The following is a 22,241-nucleotide window of genomic DNA, read 5'->3' as shown; positions in this document are numbered from 1 at the left end:
AAAGCCTACGGAGATAGAAAATGTCTGCTTCAGAATAATAATAAGACATGAACCACTTAAGTACAGTCACTGCCCACTGTCTGATTCTCTCAGTCTGGATGGCATGTTGAATGGACACAATATTTAAGTCAAGGATAATAAATCATAAATCTTTACATACTGTGCAGACACATAATACTGCATGGAAAGAACTCTGTGTGTGTGTGTGTTTGTTTGTGTGTGTGCCTGGTGACTCTCACTTTGATATCTAAAATAAGAGAGCTGTGCGGCAGAAGAGTGAAGAAAATATTCTCACCATCAAAATGGAGCATGGAACAACAAATGGCAGTGTACAAAGAGTCGGGGTTCAGAATCTGACTGGGGTTACCCAGTCAGTCAGGGGTCTGTCAGGGTGTGGGACTGTAAACTTTATCACATCCACTGTGCAATCCAATAAAGCAGATTGTAAAGATTGATTTTTGCCTATGGATTAAAGATTAAACACTGCTCCAGATTTTTATTTGAGCACTTTGTTTTTATGTTTATCGTGCTCCCTTCAACCAACTTTTATTTGAGTTCAGACCCTGACAGGTGTCCTCTGCTGCCTAGTCAATGTGAAGCAGTGCGCACAGCCAGAATCTGAAAGAAAGCCAATCTTGTAATATAATTTTAAATTGTTTCGATACATTAACTAATTATGTGATAGCCTGTGTACCAAGCAATATTGATTTTAGGTCTTAGCTGGACAAGTAATCACACTTTTGACATGGTTCATTTGCCAGTTTGATGATCTCACAATTCACACACTTCTGCAATCCATATTTTCCTCCAAGGAAGCAGTGACTGTATTCTAACAGTTTATACAGTATTTTCTCACACTAGCCAACCCGCCACCCTCGCCTCCCTCCTCTATTTAGCACCAGCCGTGATAGAGCTATTTTGTACCCGTCTAACAGCAGAGTGGATACCAAATGCTTTTCACCAGGGCACTTGGCGTGGCACTAGCAGTCTGATCCAAAGAGTATAAAGTTGTAGTTGCTCACTTGCAAGTTCTGAGCACTGGTGAGTGTCTCACTCCTCCCACTTCTTCCAAGAGTTCTCCTACTGCACCCCCCCTATTTCAAAAACACTTGACATAAATGCCGACCCCCACTGTCATTCAAGTGTGATCCGGATTGGAACGAGTCAGCTGCAGATGGAAAGTGAGCAGGACACCACACAGGAGGGGTGGCAGTCATGAGAGTGATGGAGTGGGAGAGAGTGAGAGGCAGCAGGGAGAGGGGCATGATGAGTTTATGAGTCATATTATTGACTGGCAACCATGCAGCGCTGATTGTGGTAATTGGTTTTCCTTGGGAGCAGGAGAGACCAGGGACTTCACTTGGAGTCTTCACTGAGTTTTACTTTAAAGGCCAGCAGCTGGCCTGTGCATTGAGGATTGACTGATTGCTCATTTCAAGAGTGGGGGTGTGTACCTGCATGTTTATCAGCGTGTGGTCAATTACAGCAGTACCCAGCAAATTTGAAAAATGGGGTGCGATTGTGTGGCCATAGTATAGATTGAACCGAGCTCTGCGTGGCAGGGACAAATGTTTCAGCTTTACTGGGGACAAACACTCATAGAAGTTAATGCCTGGCATAAAACATCATTCCACAGAGAGAGAGTAGGAAAAAGCTGTAGAACTTGGATAAACAAAGTTGGCATTGCAGGATGGAAGCAGAAGAAGGATCACATTGGTAGTACCTCTTACTTTATCGTAACTCTCAGACTATCTCACCTTGATGCTTTCTCACAATTCTTCTCTCTTTTTCTGTATACAACTTTATCTCAGTCCCCCTGTTCTTATACTGCCCGTTCTCTGTAGTGCTGCAGTTCCTCAGATGTGATGGCACATTCAGTTCACAGAATAGCGGTCAGATCTCTCCCATATCTCAAGACTTGCACGTCTGCTTCTGCCTGTTTGCCCCTTCTGCCTGCTGCTTATGAAAGTTATAATATACTTCCCGTCATGCTCATAAAGTAGAGAGCTGTAGATTTATGATCTCATTTAGCTCTGGCTTTACAGCAGCCTGCTCCAGGGTCGGGCTAATGAAACACCAGAGGAAGTCCTTCCTGCAACTCTCGACAGTGATACCACCAGCTCAAATGTCTAATTGGATAATTCCTCTGAACTTTGCTAATCATTAACAAAACAAGGGCTCTGAGCTTCTTTGCACCATAGAGAATCACGCAGGTAACGGCAGAAGTTGGTTAGTTAGTCTTTATAATGGTGGCGTCTAAACTACACATACACTTATCATGTGAGTGACTGATGCTGATGATACATTTGGGGAATGAGACCTCTTTTGTCTGTATTGTGCTTTTGTCTGTCCCCAAGGAGACAGAAGAGAAATGTTGGAATAGCATTTGGTTACTACTTTTTAGCTTCGTAATGACGACACCCTCTCATCCCATCTCTTCTTCCCCTCTCTCAGCAAGGATTTAACTTAAATTGTCATTCAGCATTGTAACTGGGCAGCATTTGAACTACGCTAGAGGAAATTAGAGCCATCTCTCTCCTCCCTGTCAGCCTTTCTCAAACCACAACTCTCCCTTTTCTGCCTATCAGAGTATCAGTAACTCCCACTTTAATCGGTTTTCTATTTGGAGGATGGGATGTTGTGGTTAGAAGACATGCCAGAAGATGATGGCGGAGCTTCATGGGCCCAGGTTGTCAGATGTGATGTCATGGGATCAGAGGGAACCTGGAGGTTGTGCAAAAGAGCCAAGCCAGAAGTCTTAAAGAGTAATTTTCACTTTAGCGAGCAAGCCCAATTGATTTTTCATCTCTCTTGCCCTCTGCGGTTTCCTGTTGTTTTCATTGCTGCTGTCCTCTTCCTTAATGGGCTTTTGCATGGCAGCCATGACAGCGACAGCTTCAAATTTGGCACTTACATATTCTATTTCATCCCTCACATCTGATGGATGAATTTCGGGGGACGTGAACCAAACACCTCCTCTCTCCTGAAACCACCATCTTTGTCTGTGAGGAGAGGATTATCCCCAAGACCTGAAGTGCTCTCAGCTAGCTGCCACTAATGCCATGATGATGATAGTGAAGGTTATATGTCATCATTGCTACTGAAACATAACACTCTGAGGTCTGATGTGCTTACAATACGCAAACATTAAGCATACTTCATTTCACTCTGTATACCCTGAATATAATTCTGGGTAACATTAGATATTGAGAAAGTTGTTTTTCCCACACTAATGAGATATCTGATAGACGGCACGGTGGGAACACCGTGTTAAATGAACCAATGTCAATGACCTATTCTTAACTGCAGTGAGAGGTCTTAATCATATTTACATAAATAAGCCAGTGTTCCAAAACATATTCAGATTTACTACTTGCACCCTGAGAGATCAGTTGCTTATGAGTGTTGATATATAGATCTGGCTGCAACCGGCTCAGGCACAAAACATACAGGAACAAAGCACATTTGCATTTAAGAATTACCTCTTCCCTCCTGCTTTCTAAACTGCCCTGCCACTGTGATGAGAATGGGGAAGTTAGTGCAGAATGGATAGGTGGGTGGTAATGAAATTGGAACTGATTCAAATAAGCTCTTAATTTCAGCCCAGCATTTATGAAACATTAATGAAGAGAAGATGTGTTGCTGTGAAAACTCCCTGGCTTGGTAAAAGTACATGAGGAACACAGCGTGAGTTTAAACATGTCAGGGAAAAAAAAAAAGCATTATGATAATGGAGCTGACATGCCTCCAATATTACTTTGTTGAATTTTGAATTTATCATTTATTACTGCCACCCTGTAATGTATCATTAAGAAAAAAAGAAAAAAAAAAAAGTCAGTGCGACACCAACTGTGGCTCCCTTTCAAGCTGATAGCGGCATAAAAAATTGATGCACACTTCTGTATCCATTCGCAAGATTCTTTCTTAAGCAAAAATGAATATCTGGTGCGTAGGCAGACAGCCCCCACATGTATGGATATGAGGTAATGTTATTGAAGGCGGGAGGCTGCGTATACCCTCAGTGAGTGCATATACCTTCAGTGAGTAACATAAGTGGATTCTGCAGTATGAGGCAAGCTAACCTCCACCTGTTAACACCGCTGGATATCATCTGTAATGAGAAGCCAGTGTGCCCTGCTGTGGCCTCACGATCCACTATCTTACACACATCTACAGTATTGTAGCAGCTAAACAAACCCTCTTGGGGGCAGATGAGCAGTGTAACTGCAGTTTTAGATGCATGTGAAAATGCATGCATCATTATAACAATTCATGCAAATACTGTATGTACAAGCATACACATATGTGCTGTTCTTGCATGTACATTAGCAGATATATACTGTGAGACATACTCACAGAAAGGCTAAAAGACAGATGACACACACACACTTGTGCTACAATAATTCAGAAGTCTTGACAGTGAGTGAGATGCAGGCAGGGAAGCAGACAGAGGAAAAGAACCCCCCCCCCCCCCCCAGGCAACGGCAGAATGAAATAGACAGTCAGATGCCGCTGAAAGAAATTGGTGGAGGTTCTGCCGTGGAGGCTGCCTCTTTTGTCTCGTCTTAACTCCAGCTTTGGCCTCTGTAGACCTCTGTCGTCTCTCCACCTAACAGCCTTCTGATGCTGGATTGCCTCAAAGAAGGAAGACTAATGATATGAAAGGTGCTGACTGACAGAAAAAAAAACTGCGCAAGTCACTGCAGGGACTGGCAGCACACTGGCTCAAAAATGTGCAGCCATATTAAGAATAAGGGAATGATAATTTAGCCAGAGTGCCAATAAGGTCCACTGTGAGCCATTGATGTGCACAGTAGCCATTCAGTCATACTGAAATATTACTATGTGTGTAATACTGTATGAATAGAAAATAGGAATAGAATATTACTCCTTAGTTTAATTAAATTTGTATGTATTAATTAAAATTGTATGAGTCTACTTAATATACCTTGAATATAATTAGACATATAAAATATGAAAAGAATGACACTTATAAAGCCAGTCTCATGGCTGACATTACAGCATATTTAAGTTGTGCCTGTGTATCTATAGTCTGTTTGCCACAATTCGTTTGGACTAAGTCACATTTAAAATTCACCCATTCTGAGAGTGTGGGGGAAGAGGAAAAGAGAGAGAGAGACAGGGGGTGGAGTGCCAAGGGATTGGCAGGAGTGACAAGATGTGACAGTGAGCACATTGGCTCGCAGGGTGGTTGCTACTTTACACTCCAATCACACAGTCCCTCTGTCCCCCAAGACATTTTAATCTGATCCCCAGACCCAAGAAGACGAGAGCACAGCACAACACAACACAGCTCAGAGAAAAGCAAGAGAGAGGCAAAAAGCTGAGCCACAAGATTTTATTTCCAGCCTTTTCCTTCCACTTATGTGGATGGGTCTTTAATTTCATCACTAAAATGGCTGCTGCTGCTCATTACATTTTGCTTTATATGCTGAGTGTGTGGAGATGCAGTGTGAATGAACAGATCGTCCTGGCTAGGTCTTTGCGTCAACTGTGTGTACACATGTGTGTGCTTGCAAGTGCACAGCACTACTTTTGATTGGATTAGTCAGAGAGAGACATCCATCCTTTCAGCCTCGCCCCTCCTCCACTGGTAACGGGCTGCATTATCGATCCCGAACAGCTCCATTTCCTCTCTATGTCCAAACTTATTAGATGCTCTGCTTTCACACAGCCTGGTCTGATCCGTCCTTCTCTCTCTTTTCTCTGAAATCCCCATTTTCCTCTCGTTTGTCTTCTTCTTTCTTCATTCAGCATCAAGCCCTTGCTCTATCTCTGTCATGCTGTTGTGTTTTTCGTCCCTTTGAGTATTTTCCACTAATGTTCTTGTCTTATCTTAATCTGCACCCATTTCTGCTTATTTTCTCCCTCTCTTCTATCTTTTATCTGACTCTTCTATCCTTCATCTCTGTTTTCTGGTGCCTTCTTCTTCTGTGAGCGCTACTACTGTGAGTCTCTTCGTGTTCGCTCTCTTTGTCTCTCTCCAGTTAACACTAAAATTAGACTGCAAGTGATTTTTAGCAGTTGGAGGGATCAATTGCCATTAATTGCCTTTGGGGAAGAGTAACTTTTGACAGGCTTGCAAGAGAGAAAGGGAATGCCATGGAGGAATTATGACTATGCTGCTAACTTATGGTGACAGAATGGGCACAACTAATCACGATATGGAATGCATTAAAGAGTCTTTTTTTTCCTCCAAACACTTTCTACAACACTTTCAAGTATTAGATAAATTTATTAGTTTAGAAATGTTTTATAAGGGTGGAACACTTTTCAGATTACTGTTGATACATGCTGGCAGAATAAAATATCTTGTCTGCACTCATGCATTTTGAAAGGCCTGCTTAGAAGCAACATAGATAAACAACAGCAGACAGAAGCAACCAGTTTCCTCTCTTGGCCTAAGATATATATGTCTGTGTGTTTCTGCAGGCTCTGTACCCAAGCCCAGAGGAGGGCTGGCAGATCTACAGCTCGGCACAGGACGCAGATGGGAAGTGTATCTGTACCGTGGTCGCACCAGCCCAGAACATGTGTAACCGCGACCCACGCAGCAGGCAGCTTCGCCAGCTCATGGAGAAGGTGACAGCTGTCAATAAAACACTCACTCTGAGACACGACTGTTACCCACGCACACACACAAACACAAACCGCCACACTGCAGCGAGCTCGTGTCTGGCGCCGTCTGTCACATACAGGCTGCTGAAGTGAACATTCTTACTTCCTTTACCCAACAGTTGATCAGTCATGCAGATAAACATGAAGGCAATCGAAAGATTGTTGCCATTGTTGGTTGAACTACTTGTTTTTGAGCAGCAGAGTTGCTCAAAGTGAATGAAGCATGAATTGCCTAATTAGAGAACTGTCCGAAACTTACCCATGAAATTGGATTCATTGAGCCTTAGCTATATGATGTTTCTTTTATAAGTATGATGCATGAGATAAAAATTAAGAAAATGAACTTTTTCACAAATCACTGAAGACAGCAAATGCTTTGTTTGCATAGTTACACAGTAAATGCTGCGTACACAGTCGCTCTGAATAATTACTCAGACTTGTGCTCATTCTTTTTTGTACGTTCTTGTGTAATGTATAACGGGGAAATAAATTTAATGTCATACAAAAACATGTACACGCAGAAAACTCTCAAGCATGTTACACTGTTACAGCAACCGGACAATAAATCTACGCATTGTTTACATGGAGTAGACTGTTATTGACCTACAGTGCGGTGCAGTGTATGCTAATGGAATTTCCTACTAGCGTATAGTGCATAAACACACAGATCAGAGATGAGAAAGCAGGTGGACCTGTGCTCACAAGTGATCCACAGTTGCTTGTTGACTCTCCTGCTCCACAACTGCATTGATTGGCGGTTTTCAGGCACTACATCAGTCTTTCCATCCTTACCCTTTCGTAAACTAAATAATAAAAACCTCAGAAATAATGTTTAATAGCTTTCACTAACCTGCCGGACAATGCCAAGCTGCTGTTCTCAGCTCTGCTGCTAATTCACAGCAGGTTTTTTTTTTCTGGACGTTCAAGACCAGCAAATGGATGAATGAGAGGTTGGATCTACAGAGAGAGAGAAAGCCTAGGATCAGAAAGTGGGTAAGACAGGAGGGCTAACATCGATGTGGTCTTGCGAGGAGAGGTGGTGGTAAATTGAGATGCTGAATAGGCTCTGAGGCCCTGATGGATCAATGAGACACCTGAATTCACATATTGCTTTCATTCTCATTGAAGTTTGCCTTTTCCCCTGACAGTCTCTGTCTGCTGCCATTTCAAGCACACGTTCATACAGACAAAATCCACACTCATTCACACTTTAAAAGAAGCACATTTCAACAGAGAAGGCATATTCTGGGAGAATAACAGACACACTGAATGAAGCTATTCAGAGAAAGCAGTTGCGCTCACCTAGATATGTGCCACCACAACCTTGAAGGATGGTTGATGCTGCATTTGCTTAGAATGTATATATATATGTGTGTTTGTAGGAATTGTTATATACTGTGTGTAGATGTGTAAAGAATACTGTTTCTGCATGTATGCACAATCAAAGATACAAGACATACAGAATGTCAAATATTTGACAGATATGTTTGTACATGCTTTACAGTATTGTTGGCCCTGCTCATTTAGCTCATGGCAAGTGATTTTGTAGATTAAACGCAGGTTATATTCCCTACAAGCCTATCGAACACTAGACAGTGCAGCATGTGCTTGTAACATGTATTTGTCCATGTGCATGTATGTGTCTGATCTTATGGGTTTTCCTCATTCTCAGGTAAATACAGTAATTAACACCTGTCCAGTTAGGGCAAATTTTTTGTTAAAACAAAAGAGCAAAACTGATCAAAAATTAATTAATTAAAAAAAAAAAATCACTAAAACACAAAAAGCAAACCCTTACAATGATAAACTTTAAATGCAGATATCTTTTAGAGCCTTAAATATAGGTTTCATTTAGAGAAAACATGCTGTAAATGCTACCTTTGTGAGTGAGCTAATGTTATGTTTGTTAAGTGGATGTCAAAGATGTGTAGATATTGACTAATTTCTGAGGGCACGGTTTGTGTTACTGCAGCGTATTACGTGTCACCTCTTACAATGCAATACAGCTCATAGAGTGAAGCTTCAGACAATACCACGGAGTGAAATTATCACCCCTCTGACACAGTCTTAACAAAAACTGAATATTATAAGTTATGCAAATATCTGATTTATTGTTGAATCAGATCTTATTTTACAGTGTGGGTGTTTATTTTACTGTGTCTACCTTCTGTATATGCACATTCCTTGTAAGACGCCAGTTATCAGAGCCAAAGGCTCCCCCGTCTAATACAGTCTAGCCTAATGAGGACACCTGGGGTCAGCCCGATTTGAGCTGCACAGAAGTAACAGTGACAAGCTAAAAGACTACGTGTGAGTCTGTGTGTATGTGCACATAATAGCACCATGCCCACTAAGACATCCTTATTTGAACCCAGTGCATGTGGGGGAATTATTTGAGCAGACCAGATCCACAAAGGCTCTCCCTGGCACAGAAAGCCAAGGATACACTAACAGTGTCAAAACCGCCCTCTGTTCAAAGAATGTAAAGTAGTGTGCAAGAGCCTCTATTCAGCTTTCTGCAAAGCCAGACAAAATGCCATCCAAAGCAGAGCTGACCCTGAAGGACAGTGGTGTGAGAACACTCACAGCACAGACTTTTGAACACCTCATTCCCCCTTCTTACCTCTCTGTCTGACTGACTGGGTTGAGGTGAGATAAAATGAGCTAGAAGGGCACAGTCAGGCGTGCATTCACACAAACACACTGTAGGATTTGGTACAGGGTGAGTCATTACATTGGACATGAGGCAGACACACCCGCAACTGATTGGATTCTGGGGAGTGTGAGGGTGGCGGGGGGCATTTTATGTGACTAGAAGAAAGCATGAAATGTCTGGTGTGTGTGTGTGTATGTGGGTTTGTGTGTGTGACCAGTTACAAGTGGCTCAGAGGATGGACTGGTCCCAAGTGCCATCACAGCCTCGAAGGATGGTGACACTGCATTTGTTTAGACTCCAGGCTGGTGCAACATTTTACTCTTACACATTCCTCCAAATACTCCCTCTATACGGCTGTCAAATAAGTTTTAATTGGTGAAGAAAATATTGTCTGACCAAATATTCCCTGGCTAGTTCATGAAGCATGTGGGAGATGAGTTGGGTATAGAAAACAGTAGGCTGGACGCGAAGTAATTGAGTGGGCTGTCAGAGAGTGGGCAAGAAAGGCATTTGGTGCAAAACAGACTTTATGCCAAACTGTGACCTTTGAGAGTTGGGACTGTTTTTGTTTTTGTTTGGAGTAATTTGAATAAATATCTTCTATGTGCTTGGAGTTTCAGTTGTGCGAGTCCGTGTGGGTGGGTGTCTGTTTGTGTGGGTTACTGGACATATGTACACGTGAGCCTCCTATACGCACCACAGCCCTGTAACATTTGTCAGTGTTCAGATGATTTCTGGCCAGTTCAGTTCAGTGCAACATGCAGGAGATGAGGGGGTGTATGAAACAGTAGGCTGGTTATGCAGCAACAGAGTGGGCTGTCAAAGAGTGAGCAAGCTGAGTACTTAGTAAAATTAAACATAGAGCAAAACTGGGAACTGAGATTCAATAAACACCTACTTGACAGCATGTTTGCTCATCCACACGATTTATTCTGTTTGCATTACATTCTAAATCTATCTATTAACTTGCGTACACTGTCTTAACGATGCTGCAGGCCTACTACACTTATTTTGATTGCTGAGGGAGATAGGATATTTATATCCCAACTAACCACCAGAATGCAACCTGTTGACTTTAGTTGTATAATATATGAGTATGTTTTTACTCATTGTCCTGATAGATTCTGGCAGTTGTGCTACTTTCTCAACCTACTCACCTTTCATCTGGGTTATTCTTGCTTTTTTTTCCCTTTTTTTTTGTTTTTTCTCAGTTCTCGTTGCCTGTTTATTCTATTTTTGTAGACATGTATTTTTCAGTTGTGTTTTAAGTGACACAGCTTGTGAGGAACGGATGTGATAAACCTCCAATCTATTTTTTTTTCTCCAATCTTTTTTTTTTTTTTTTTTGATTTAGATTAACACTAAAAATTATCATTAACATAAGAAATTCTTGTGTGTCTACCTGTGTTTGTGTCTTTAACAGGTTCAGAACATTAGCCAGTCAATGGAGGTGCTGGACCTGCGGACATACAGAGATCTACAGTATGTAAGGAACACAGAGAGTCTAATGAAAGTAGTGGATGGAAAGCTGAAGGTGGCTTCTGAAAATCCCCGCAGTCTCAATCCAAAGGGCTTTCAGGTAATTGACTGTCTGTCACCTCCCGTACAGTGGCGTGTGTGTATGTATTATCATCCAGTGAATGCAGATGCTATTAGATGTGGCACTGTTCCCCATGTGCACACAAACTTTGCCAGATGCACTGCAATCTCTGTCACTCTTCACAGATAATAACATTTTGTATGACTCTCGATAGACTGCCGCCTAAGCACTGGTTCACAAATTCAATTCCAAAACTGAGTCACGCGCAGAGGAAATTTGAGCAAATTCACATGCTCCTGAATTATTAAACTCCTGGACCTAGAAGAAGATTGTTTTTTTCTGTATTCCTCTCTTTACATCCTCTCCTCTCTCTCTCTTTCTCTCCACTCAGCCTCTCGTCCTGCTCCATATACTTAACATTCTGGTGTCTGCTCTTAGATAGCAGGCACATATATTCACATTTATCTCTACCTTATCTCTCTACAAGCTAAGACTCAGCTGCCATTATCAGCGGGCCTTTTTGTCTTCCTGTCAGCAGGCTGTCTTGCCCAGACTTTCTCCACATTTCTCACACTCTTACAGATATTAGATGGACCATAAAATTGTTTGATTAAAAGATGCCTTGATAAATGCAAGGTGCTCTTTACCGCTGAGACCCTGCTCCAGCACAGGGACAAGCATGAATGGCTGTGTTTTGCTTTCAGCATGTTTTATGAACACTATTCCAATGGAGGTAATGAAGATGTTTATGAAATTAGCCAATTCATCTATAAGACCTGAGATGACTAAAATATGCAGTATGGTAAGCATTATATCCCAGGACTTCTCTGAATGCAAATCTGCACTCCAATAAATGGCTTTAAAAAAAAAAAACAAAGTAGGATTTGACCAGAGCAGGTTGGCTGATGAATGCATGCAGCTCAAAGTTGCCAATGGCACAGCGTGGGAGATTAACGAGAGCAAATTTCCACGGCTTGAAAAGGGAAAATGGGATTTATGATGTGGCGCCACAGGGCTGAGAGCTGCTCCATCACCAGATTTACGATAAACCTTAACAAGGAGGAAACAGCCCCTCCTGTGGCGGCCACACTTTATTGATACACCTATTTCTCTCTTGAGCCCTCTACCTTCCATGCAGGCAGCCAGGCTCTCCTGCTGCTTCCTGCACTCCTACCTAAGGACACATTGTTCTTTTCAGTTCTAAACATATGATGAGTCACAGCCCAAGTTTATACCCAGCAGCGCTGTTCTCCTTAATGTAGGTGAAAGTTTAATCGCTCGAACCAGTGTAAATTTTGTGACTTTTCAGTCCACACAAAGGATTGTAAATGGAAAGAAATCTGCACTTACAGATGATGCAAAGAGACCTCCACAAGTCAAACAAGTGGGTGGAAGCTTGATTAGTACCGTAACAAAACAAGTAGGCAAGTGAGAACTTACTGTCTAACTGTAAAGAACACAATGTCAGTAGAAGAAGTGATGTTCACAGTAGTTTATAGGAAAGAGAAATCCAATTTCAGTGCATCTCCCCGAAATATCAGGAATATATGTAATCATAGTTAAACCTTGGCGCAGTTCTGCTCTAAGTCTCATGATAAATCCAGACGCTAAAGGATGAAACAGGTGAATTGGCATCCAGCTACACTACGAGTTCCTGATTGAGAGATGATCTATGAAGCAGAAGCAACAACTTCAACAACAACAAAGATCGAAAGGCTAGCTCCTCTGCGCAGAATAGCATAGCTGCCCTCATCCCCTGTCCTCTTTGTTCTCTCAGGGTTTAATCTCATTCACACCCTTTGCTTTTCCGTGTCTCCTTCTCTGCGATGACTATCTTAGGAGTTGAAAGACAAGGTCACCCAGCTGCTCCCCCTGCTGCCAGTGCTGGAACAGTACAAGGCTGATGCTAAGATGATCCTGCGTCTTCGGGAGGAGGTGAGAAATCTGTCCTTGGTGCTGATGGCCATCCAAGAAGAGATGGGGGCCTACGATTACGAGGAGCTGCGCCAGAGAGTCCTACTACTGGAGACCAGGCTCCACTCCTGCATGCAGAAACTAGGTATAAAATATATGCAAATGGTTGTGGGTAGGTGGGTGAGTGGGCAGTGAACGCTTAATTTGAAATTCATTATCAAATATCATTGCAGCACAAGTAAAGGTTTGACAACGGCGGTGCAGAAACAAATCAACGATTAAATTAGGATCATCAGTGGTCAAAACTATTGCACACTGTCAACATTTCCACTCTGCTGAGAGCTCAAATTATCTGCATAAATTAAGAAAAATTGGCCCAGAAAGCCTGAATGAATAATTAATCATGTTCTCATGTAATGTGTTAGCTTAAAGTGATGATTTTACAAAATCTCACCTATATAAACTGATGACTTAACTGAAATAGGCTGCAGTTAGAGTTTAGGCTTTAGGTCATTAGTGTTTTGTCATTGTCTTCCTTTTTGCATAGAGGAAATGACTTCACGTAGAGAGAAAATAATTTTAATAATTGTAACTACTCACTTGTATTTACTCCTCGAGCATTTTTATAAAACAAATGCAGAGAGAAAAGTAGAAGGTAATGGAAACTGAATTCTTAGAGAAAACATTTTAAATATATGTTATTAAAAAATATCAGTCAATGAAAAATTAAATCAGTTCTTGTATATCATGGATCAAAATGCAATAAAATGCTTAGTGTATTTCCAATTGATTCAATTGAAAATAGAAACAATAGAGACCACTGCACAACCACTGCTCACCTCGTCATCTATTATGCAATAAAAGCTCTTGAAATATACATTTTTCAGTTATTGTTCTTAATGATAAGGTTCATAACAGCTGGCACTTAAAATTGTTGAAATCTAAACCTCAATAGGTTTTAATAGAGATTTAAAACGATTCAGATTCAATGCTATTAAACCCCCAACCCTGTTTTATATCCCAATGATAATTAGGGGATTCAGTTATAACTCCTATACCCCAAGTGAAATTGAAAATGTCCATCAAAAAGTCCATCAAAAAAAATCATTTTCATACTTTTATATCTGCTATTTTATATAGCAGTGCAATACATAATACAGATACAGGTCAGGAGCTTAAAATGATGATGATGATCAGATCAAACATCAGAATGGAAAAAAAAAATTAGATCTTAATGATTTTGATTGCGGCATGATTGTTGGAGTTAAACTGGCTGGTTTGAGTATTTCTGAAACTGCTTATCTCCATGGATTTTCACACACAACAGTCTGTAGAGTTTAACTCAGACCAGTGCAAAAAATAAAAAAACATCCAGTGAGCGACAGTTCTGCAGACAAAAATGGATAATAGCCAGACTCGCTGGAGCTGACAGAAAGGCTACAGTAACTCAGGTAAATACTCTTTACAACTGTGGTGAGCAGAAACGCATCTTACTTTAAACCTTGTGGCAGATGGGCCACAACAGCAGAACACCACGTCAAGTTCCACTCCTGTCAGCCAAGAACAGAAATCTGAGGCTGCAGTGGACACAGGCTCAACAAAACTAGGCTGTTGTAGTGTGAAATAAAAAAAAATGCTGCAGAAGTGTGAAAAATCTTTTGGGTACACAATGCTCCACATGTTTATGTGCTCTTGGGTATATAACATACAGGAAATTTGTAAGCTATTTTACTAATTTCCCTTCTTTGACCACTAGGCTGTGGGAAGCTCACAGGGGTCAGTAATCCCATCACAGTACGTGCATCAGGGTCGAGATTCGGCTCCTGGATGACAGATACCATGATCCCCAGCTCAGACAACAGGGTAAGTCTCTCCATTTCTGTACACACACCTCAACTCTTACCTTTTAATCCCTACCACCGACTTTATAGTTTGACAAACAGAGGATAAAGTACAACCAAAGTCATTGTCAAAAACAGGCCGAACTCCATCAGCTACTCAATGGGAAAAAAAAAAAAATCCCTCACAGCAATGCTGTCATGATACTAAAGTGACTGATTGACTGTTTTGCCCGAGTAGGACTTCTTGTCGTGAGCTCTGGAGGAGGAGAGACAGAGAGAGAGAAATGGGGATGCAAAGCTGAGTCACTGATGGATAGCATCCCTTTCCCTCCTCCCCGTCTTCCTCTGTCACTGCAACTCTAGCTGATTAATCACTTCGTCATCAGTGGAGAAATGAATGAGTTGTTTGGGCTAAAGTTTTCTAAATCACCGAGGTAATTACCTGGAGTGTGCTGAGATGCTCTGGACCCAGATGATATAGTAGGCTAATGGCTTTAGCTGATGAGAGGTGACATGCGGTTCTGTATGGGCAGGCACATGGTATGGAACACAGGGAAAAAGACACAGGGGGGAAGAAAAGGAAGAGGAATTGTGGGGCCTGGTGAATGGGGGAAGAGGTGGTGGTGGTGGAGAAGTAGAGTGGAGCATTAGCTATCTGTCGGGGAGAATGGAAACTGATGACGCTCAAGAGGAGATATGAGGGTGGCCTTTTTCATCTCCACCCTGAATCATAACAGGCTAAATAGATATTGCTGGCAGAAAAGGTCAGTTTCTGTGATCGAATGCCCTGATCTTTGTCTTTAATCACTTGACTTGCTGAGATAACATTAGACTGTTTGGATCAATCACTGATTATATTAATAGCCAGATGCATCAACAATATCACATCAACACCCGAACCAGTCATGATAATCATATTTGGGAAACGTGATTGTCGCTGAGGAGCCAAACAAACGTGGGAGGGAAAAAAAAAAAAAAAAAGAAACGTGGTCTAAATGTGCTAGGGCTTTGGCCTGGCGCAGCTCCTGCCTCCTGCTCAGCTCTGGGGACTCATTTAGCAGGCAGAGGAGAAACAATGCTTAATGCTCCATAATCTCCCCTTCTCCATAATTCAGCTGCTGTACCTCATCACCCCCTACTCCTCCCTTACCCTTTCTCCCCCCGCCATTTTAAAGTGTAATTGCTGAAAAGTGCCTATTCTTCACCTGAGAGGGAGGCAAGAGCGGGAGAGGGAAGAAATAGGGCAAAATCTATGGTTAGAACATCAGACGAATGATAGCTATATCATAGCAAACAAAGTTCCTCTTGATATGTTGAGGACAAAATAAACAACTAAGCCAACTGCAGTTTAATTGAATAAATTAAAAGCTGAACTGTGCTTCGACTGAAGCACTGAGGGAATGAGATGGGAGATGCAGCCAGAAAGGGGCCACGTCAGTGGAGAGATCCGCTGAGAGTGCTTGAGGAAAAAGATAGAGCTGCTAAATGGATTGATTTTCTGTAAATGTGGACTGGAAAGGGCAGGGAGCACAAGCAGTGGTTGACTGCAAAGCGCAGGCAACGTCTTCACTCACACACACACACACAGACACACACATACACACACACACAAGAATGTTGAACTGCATGAAGGCCTACAATCACACTCAAACAAGTAGAGATTCACCACACACACACAACATGCTTACTTTGTTTACCGGCTATAATGAAACATTGGTCAGTACTCATGCAGAGATGAGTGTCATTTAAAGCACAACAATATTTTCCCATAATCCTCTCATTAGAAAGTCTCCTTTAGTTTGTCCCTTCTTCCCAAAGGGATTAATTTTTCTTCTCCTCACAGGTGTGGTCCATGGATGGTTACTTCAAGGGACGTCGTGTCCTGGAATACCGCACAATGAATGATTTCATGAAGGGCCAGAACTTTGTGCAACACTTGCTGCCTCACCCCTGGGCAGGCACTGGCCACGTGGTTTACAACGGCTCGCTGTACTACAACAAGTACCAGAGCAACATCATCATCAAGTACCACTTTCGCTCTCGAAGTGTGCTGGTGCAGCGCAGCCTGAGTGGGGCCGGCTATAACAACACCTTTCCCTACTCCTGGGGTGGCTCCTCCGACATCGACCTCATGGCAGATGAGAATGGCCTGTGGGCTGTTTATACCACCATCCCAAATGCTGGGAACATTGTCATCAGCCGCCTGGAGCCCCAGAGTCTGGAAGTGCTGCAGACTTGGGACACAGGTTTTCCCAAGCGCAGTGCTGGAGAGTCTTTCATGATCTGCGGTACACTTTACGTCACCAACTCCCACCTCGCTGGTGCCAAGATCTACTTTGCCTACTACACCAACACATCGAGCTACGAGTACACAGACATCCCCTTCCACAATCAATACTCCCACATCTCCATGATGGACTACAACCCCAGAGAGAGGGTCCTGTACACCTGGAACAATGGACACCAGGTGCTCTATAATGTCACACTGTTCCAGGTTATTAAGACTTCTGGGGACTGAGTGCCCTCAGACTGACTCACTCTAATAATGCTGTGATCATTGTTCGGGGAGGGACACAAGAGGTGGGTGGAGGTGGGTACAGGTTGTGGGAGGTGTGGGTTGGGGGCTTCAGTGTATGGGCATAGGCTCGGATTTTTTTAAAAAAGAATTTCGATCTTCATAGAGTGCTATTATTCACATTCTCAAAAAACACTCCGACAGCAAGGTCGGTAAACATACAAAGACTGAGCGCTTCTCTTTTGTTTTCTTTTTTTTCTTTCTGTGATGAGTAAGCATGGTTCTTTTTATTTGTGATGAGAAATAAATATCAATCTTTACCATTTATGACTGTGTATTTAATTGCCATTCTAGTTTCAAATAGACCTTCACTATGTTTTGAAGTCATGAACAAAAAGATGATGCTCCCCGTCTTTTAAAAGATGGCTTCAAACTTAGATGTGCGTACTCCCAAGATTGGTGCTTCTTTGAAGGCATAAAGGTTTAACATTTCCTTTTTAGCGATGATTCATGTTTCTTTCATTTCCTCTTGAATGAAGGGGGTGCACATATATTTATTTCACGTTAACTGAAACCTAGCTGAGGTAGGCACAAATATAGGAAATGTGTTGAAGCTGTTGAAATGTGCTGAATGGCACAATTTCAAATAATTAAAATTCTAGAGTAATTATTATTTCTAGCACAGCTGAAGCCTAAAATAATGAGGTGACAGCATGTGAATACTGACAAGGCAGCCTCTAAAGCTGAATCTTTGAAAACATTTCATCCATTTTTTTCTTATCTGAAAAAGCCAGGCCATAAGACTCTGTGTAAAAAAGAAAAAAAAAAAAACAGCATGCTTCCATACAGTCCTTCCAGTATACACTACCATACACTTTCAAATTTAACTGCAACAGCCTCGGCTTAGGTTTTTCTTTTCCAAGGTGAACTGAAAGTGAAAGCAAAACATCTGGTAAAAGGAGCAGGTGGTGGGTGCAAAGGGTCGAGAGGCACAAACAGGGAAGGACAGACTAAATGCAAAAGAAAGTCTAAAAGCATTTACATCTGAGCAGAGACGTGAGCCTTCACAGTTATTGTTGCTTGTCAAGCGCCAAACTCCTTTAATCTTGTTAGTCGCACAGCTCTTCTCAGGTGCTTTCTGCAGAGAAATGTTCAAACACCAGGCACACAGTGGGATACTGCTCACATGAAAGTCTCAAACCACAGACCTATCACTGCATCGTTTTTTATTATTTGCTACTGAAAATAATCCTGAAGCCACACTGGCATTCTTTGCTGTTTAGAGGGCAAAAAGACAACAGCCCACTGTGTTGTCATTTTATTCCCTTAATTTATAAGACTTGTGAGGCTGCGTCCATCCATTCTTTGCAGAGGCTATAGTGGACACACAAGACATGAAATAAAAAAAGGAGGTTCCACTTTTCTTTTCCTGCGTAACCATGGTGATTTTATTCATCCTGGATGACCTTTCTATCAATAAAGTGCTGTGTTGAAGAGAACCCTGATGAGTTCACACACAGTAGTGGCTGACATTTAAAGCACAATGCAATACACAATGCAGAGCATCCAACGGTTGCAGCTAAAAATAGTGGACTATGAACTAAACAGTGTGAGGAAAAATAAATGTTATTGGCATCTACAAAAAAAATGTAGATATTGATATAATTGTTTAATGAAGAGACCTTTAAATGGTTAACAATGGCTGAAGGGGACATTAATCAGTAAATTGCTATTACACAAACATACAACTGAGATGAGTGAAGGACTAATCTTGCTGTCCTGAGATCAGCTTCACCACAGCATCCTCCTTCTGCTCTCCCACTGTCTAAGTAAAAAATAAAAGAGGTGACTCCCCTGCTCAGTCAGCTGCTAAGAAAAAAAATAGCACAGCCCATCCTGAATGTGCAGGCAATTATAAAACAGGGCAGAAGGTTACTCATTGTAAAAAGAAGTGTTTCATAGATCATCTCTTAGTAAAGTGTGGAGCTGTCAGTTTCACACGCAGAGGTATTTAATGCTACGCTTTCCAGCCAACAAACTTTTCCCCTTAACAGTAAGCAGGGAAGGAAATAATGACTGCACACAGGTAATGCAACCTCTATGATCAAACAAACTGAAAAATGGAGTCAGCTGAGTGGAAAGATGCACTCATTTAAGAAATATGAAAGGAACATCTATCTATTCATATCCATATTCCACTCACAGAAGAATGGCTGCAAAAAGGCTCCACAATAGAAACAAACAGAAGTAAAAATGTTTTGTCCTTTTGAACTTGCTACAGTAAAAAAGCCAATGCATTTAGTTATAATAATACATTATTGCCACTCTCCCTCTCAGTCAAATTTCATAACCAATACTGTCTTAATTTTAAATAAATGTTTCTTGCAAATTCATTTGTTGCTGTGAGGGAAGTAAGAAAAAAAAAAAGCAATGTTATTACCAAGTAGTGTAGAAAAAAAACTCAGAAGTTTTTCTGACAACTTTTTTCATCAAAAAAATCAATTACTGTGAGTGTTTGCTGCCAGCAGTATAACCCTTGCTCCCCACTTGTGAGGCAAACATTAGCTCTGTGAGCACCAGTGAGTGAGCTGTTGTGCTAACTAAGGCTCAGAGCCAAGGGCCAGTAAGTATAGTGATAATAATGAACAGCATCAGATCATTATGGGTGGCCTCATTTCGGTATTGTATCATCTTATCTGTGCCAGGATAGATCATCTCCAGCTAAGGTCTACTTGTCAGTACACAACCCTTGCTGTGAAGCATCAGCACTTATGTGTCTTCTTTACTCAGGATCATTTTGAGGTTAAGAGGAAAAAGTGAATGGAAAATGGTGAATGTTGTGATTCAGGGGCCTAAAAAGCATTGACTCACAAAGTGTAGAAATCTCTCAAAGCCAAGATTCGCGTATAGTGAAGATTTAAAATTGTCCAGTACAATAGACTTCAAGCTTGTCTTTATGTCAAAGCTCTTGCTGGATGTTTCTCAAGCAGTTCAAGTTTCCCTAAAACACAACAGCTTCATTTTATCTGAGCTAAATTAAACCATTAGACCCTAGAAGGGCCCTTAGGTATAACATTTAATGGATGAAAGGCCATAAAGACATTCATTCTTAACAATTTAGACAACTGGAAACATCATATAGCATTGAATCTCAATTGATCTGCACAATTTTTAGAGATGGAGATATAGAGACACTGGCCATATTTACAAGACTAGGAAACAAGGCAAGCCTGGACCTAAATGTGTTTGAAGTTTTACACGATGATGTGATCACTGAACTTGAACAATAAATGAACAAACAACTTGCATCTCCATACATCTCCATACTCCATACCGAGCAGAGTGAGTCAAGTTTTCTCATGAGGCATGCATGATTTGCAAAGTTGGCAGCCAGACAGTAACTGATGAAAACCTGCATATGGATCTGTCAAAAAGATGCTTTTGAAAAAAGGCAGGTGGATAATTTATATACTAAATCAAATGAGAGTTCTCAGTGGTGCAGAAAGACAAATATTCACATCTCAGATTATAAACAAGTTCATTTTGTGAAAGAATGGAAAGGGACAATTACTGCCTCTGATGCAAAGTAGAATACCATAATGAATTTGGCATCTGGAGACAGTTGCACAGTCAAACACACACACAGTGCTGTGAAGCAAGTAACTTTGATGGTGAAATTAAAAATTCAGACCATGTGTATCCAAGGTATTATTGCCAAGACATCAGCAATCTTTTTTACTTAGTTCCCCACAAATACAAACAATAGTTTATAAATAAATGTGTTGTTGGCAAACTCTGAAACAGCATGGTGTAGTACATAAGATCTCTCTCTGTTACTTAGCATGAAATAGTAGAGCAAAAGTTTAGAGCTAAGCTGTCATGTGTGGTCAAACATGGATGAAACTGCATCTAATCTTACCTTGAAAAAGCCTCAGCCATTTCCTCAGTTAAATTCTTCCCTTGTGTGGAGGTCAGCAGTGATTTTGCCAGAACATTTCCTTAATGCAGAGTTGCACAGGTCCCTGTGGAAAACAAAAGAAGCAACTTTAAAAATCAAAGTTGGCCTGAATAATAAATAACCAATACAGAATTTTTATTTCAGAGGATGTATTAACCTACACAAATCACTCTGTGTGAGCAGACTGCATTAATGCAGAGCAGATCCAAATGCAAACAGGAGACCGCAGACCAGCGCTGGCTGTTTGATTTACTTAAAGTGGCTGTAAGAATGCATTCTCACATGCACTTGAACTGACTGAGTGCAGGTATAGCAGTGATAGAACCGGTTTGATAAAGTGCACAAGGATGTGCTTCATTGGCAGGGGCAGAGATACAGACCGCAATTCAAGAATTAAGAGGCAAACCCAGTTCCCACTGTAATCGTGCTGCCATCCTTGGGAAGACGGGTTTATTTTGATGGAAACAGTCATCTCTGAGTGTGCAGCTGCTCTTGGGATCCTCCTCTTTGATTAAATTGAAGCGAACGCACAGAATACATTTGCTTGCTATCACTGCGGTTCATACGGTCCATACTGGTTACAACTGCCTTCGTCGTCTGACGGCAAAGCTCACAAATGGTCCCACTCTTGATTCATATGTCTGCTAATTCACAGTTTCTTTCACTGTACCATTCTTCACCAGCTTCCTCATTAATTGAACCCTCAGCCAAACTTGGAACAACACCTCCTCTCCTCCAGATTCACAATAAACAAACTTTTTCCTCGACTCCCCACCCCTCGAGGTGACACAGAAGCACTCCGAACAGCTTTGAACATTTGCTTCCTCATGATTAAACATAACTTGCACTTGGTTTCCTTATTTTCCCCCCAACATTTCATATTCATGTTTGAACTCAAAAAGGATGTGAAGGTGCTGGGGAGTGGAGATGGAATGACAGGTTAGTGAGAGAGGAGGTAATTTTACTCCACTTAACTCCTCAGAGAACCTTGCTTATTAATTGGCTCTTTAAATGTGTTTTGAGTTTTCATTGATTCAGCACTCACATCCCTAATCTCATTAGGTACTGTTTTGTGAAGGACAGTAAAGTAGTATCATTCTGGCCTGCAACCGTGGGTGATTTAGTTTATAGCCCTGATGTCCTGACATCGTACACCTCACTGAGGCAGTAAAGATTTA

The 22,241-nt window shown here is 41.5% G+C and overlaps 1 protein-coding gene and 1 long non-coding RNA gene across 4 annotated transcripts in view; one reads left to right on the top strand and one right to left on the bottom strand.

The window, feature by feature from the left end:
- Positions 1-17,418, top strand: part of olfm2a (olfactomedin 2a) — a 41,371-nt gene extending 23,953 nt beyond the window's left edge. For all 3 annotated transcript variants that reach the window (XM_041061696.1, XM_041061694.1, XM_041061695.1), the window contains exons 2-6: positions 6,454-6,603; positions 10,719-10,874; positions 12,675-12,894; positions 14,506-14,612; positions 16,434-17,418. In XM_041061696.1, coding sequence (XP_040917630.1) covers positions 6,454-6,603; positions 10,719-10,874; positions 12,675-12,894; positions 14,506-14,612; positions 16,434-17,108 — 1,308 coding nt within the window. In that variant the 3' untranslated portion in view covers positions 17,109-17,418. The remainder of the gene's footprint in view (positions 1-6,453; positions 6,604-10,718; positions 10,875-12,674; positions 12,895-14,505; positions 14,613-16,433) is intronic.
- Positions 1-22,241, bottom strand: part of LOC121197928 — an 88,315-nt gene that overhangs the window by 57,653 nt on the left and 8,421 nt on the right. The window contains exon 3 of the long non-coding RNA XR_005896300.1: positions 21,025-21,127. This is a non-coding gene — a long non-coding RNA (uncharacterized LOC121197928). The remainder of the gene's footprint in view (positions 1-21,024; positions 21,128-22,241) is intronic.

This window comes from Toxotes jaculatrix, chromosome 18 (assembly GCF_017976425.1).
Source record: "Toxotes jaculatrix isolate fToxJac2 chromosome 18, fToxJac2.pri, whole genome shotgun sequence".
Lineage (NCBI taxonomy): Eukaryota > Metazoa > Chordata > Actinopteri > Toxotidae > Toxotes > Toxotes jaculatrix.
This window is presented reverse-complemented; position numbering and strand designations above follow the sequence as displayed.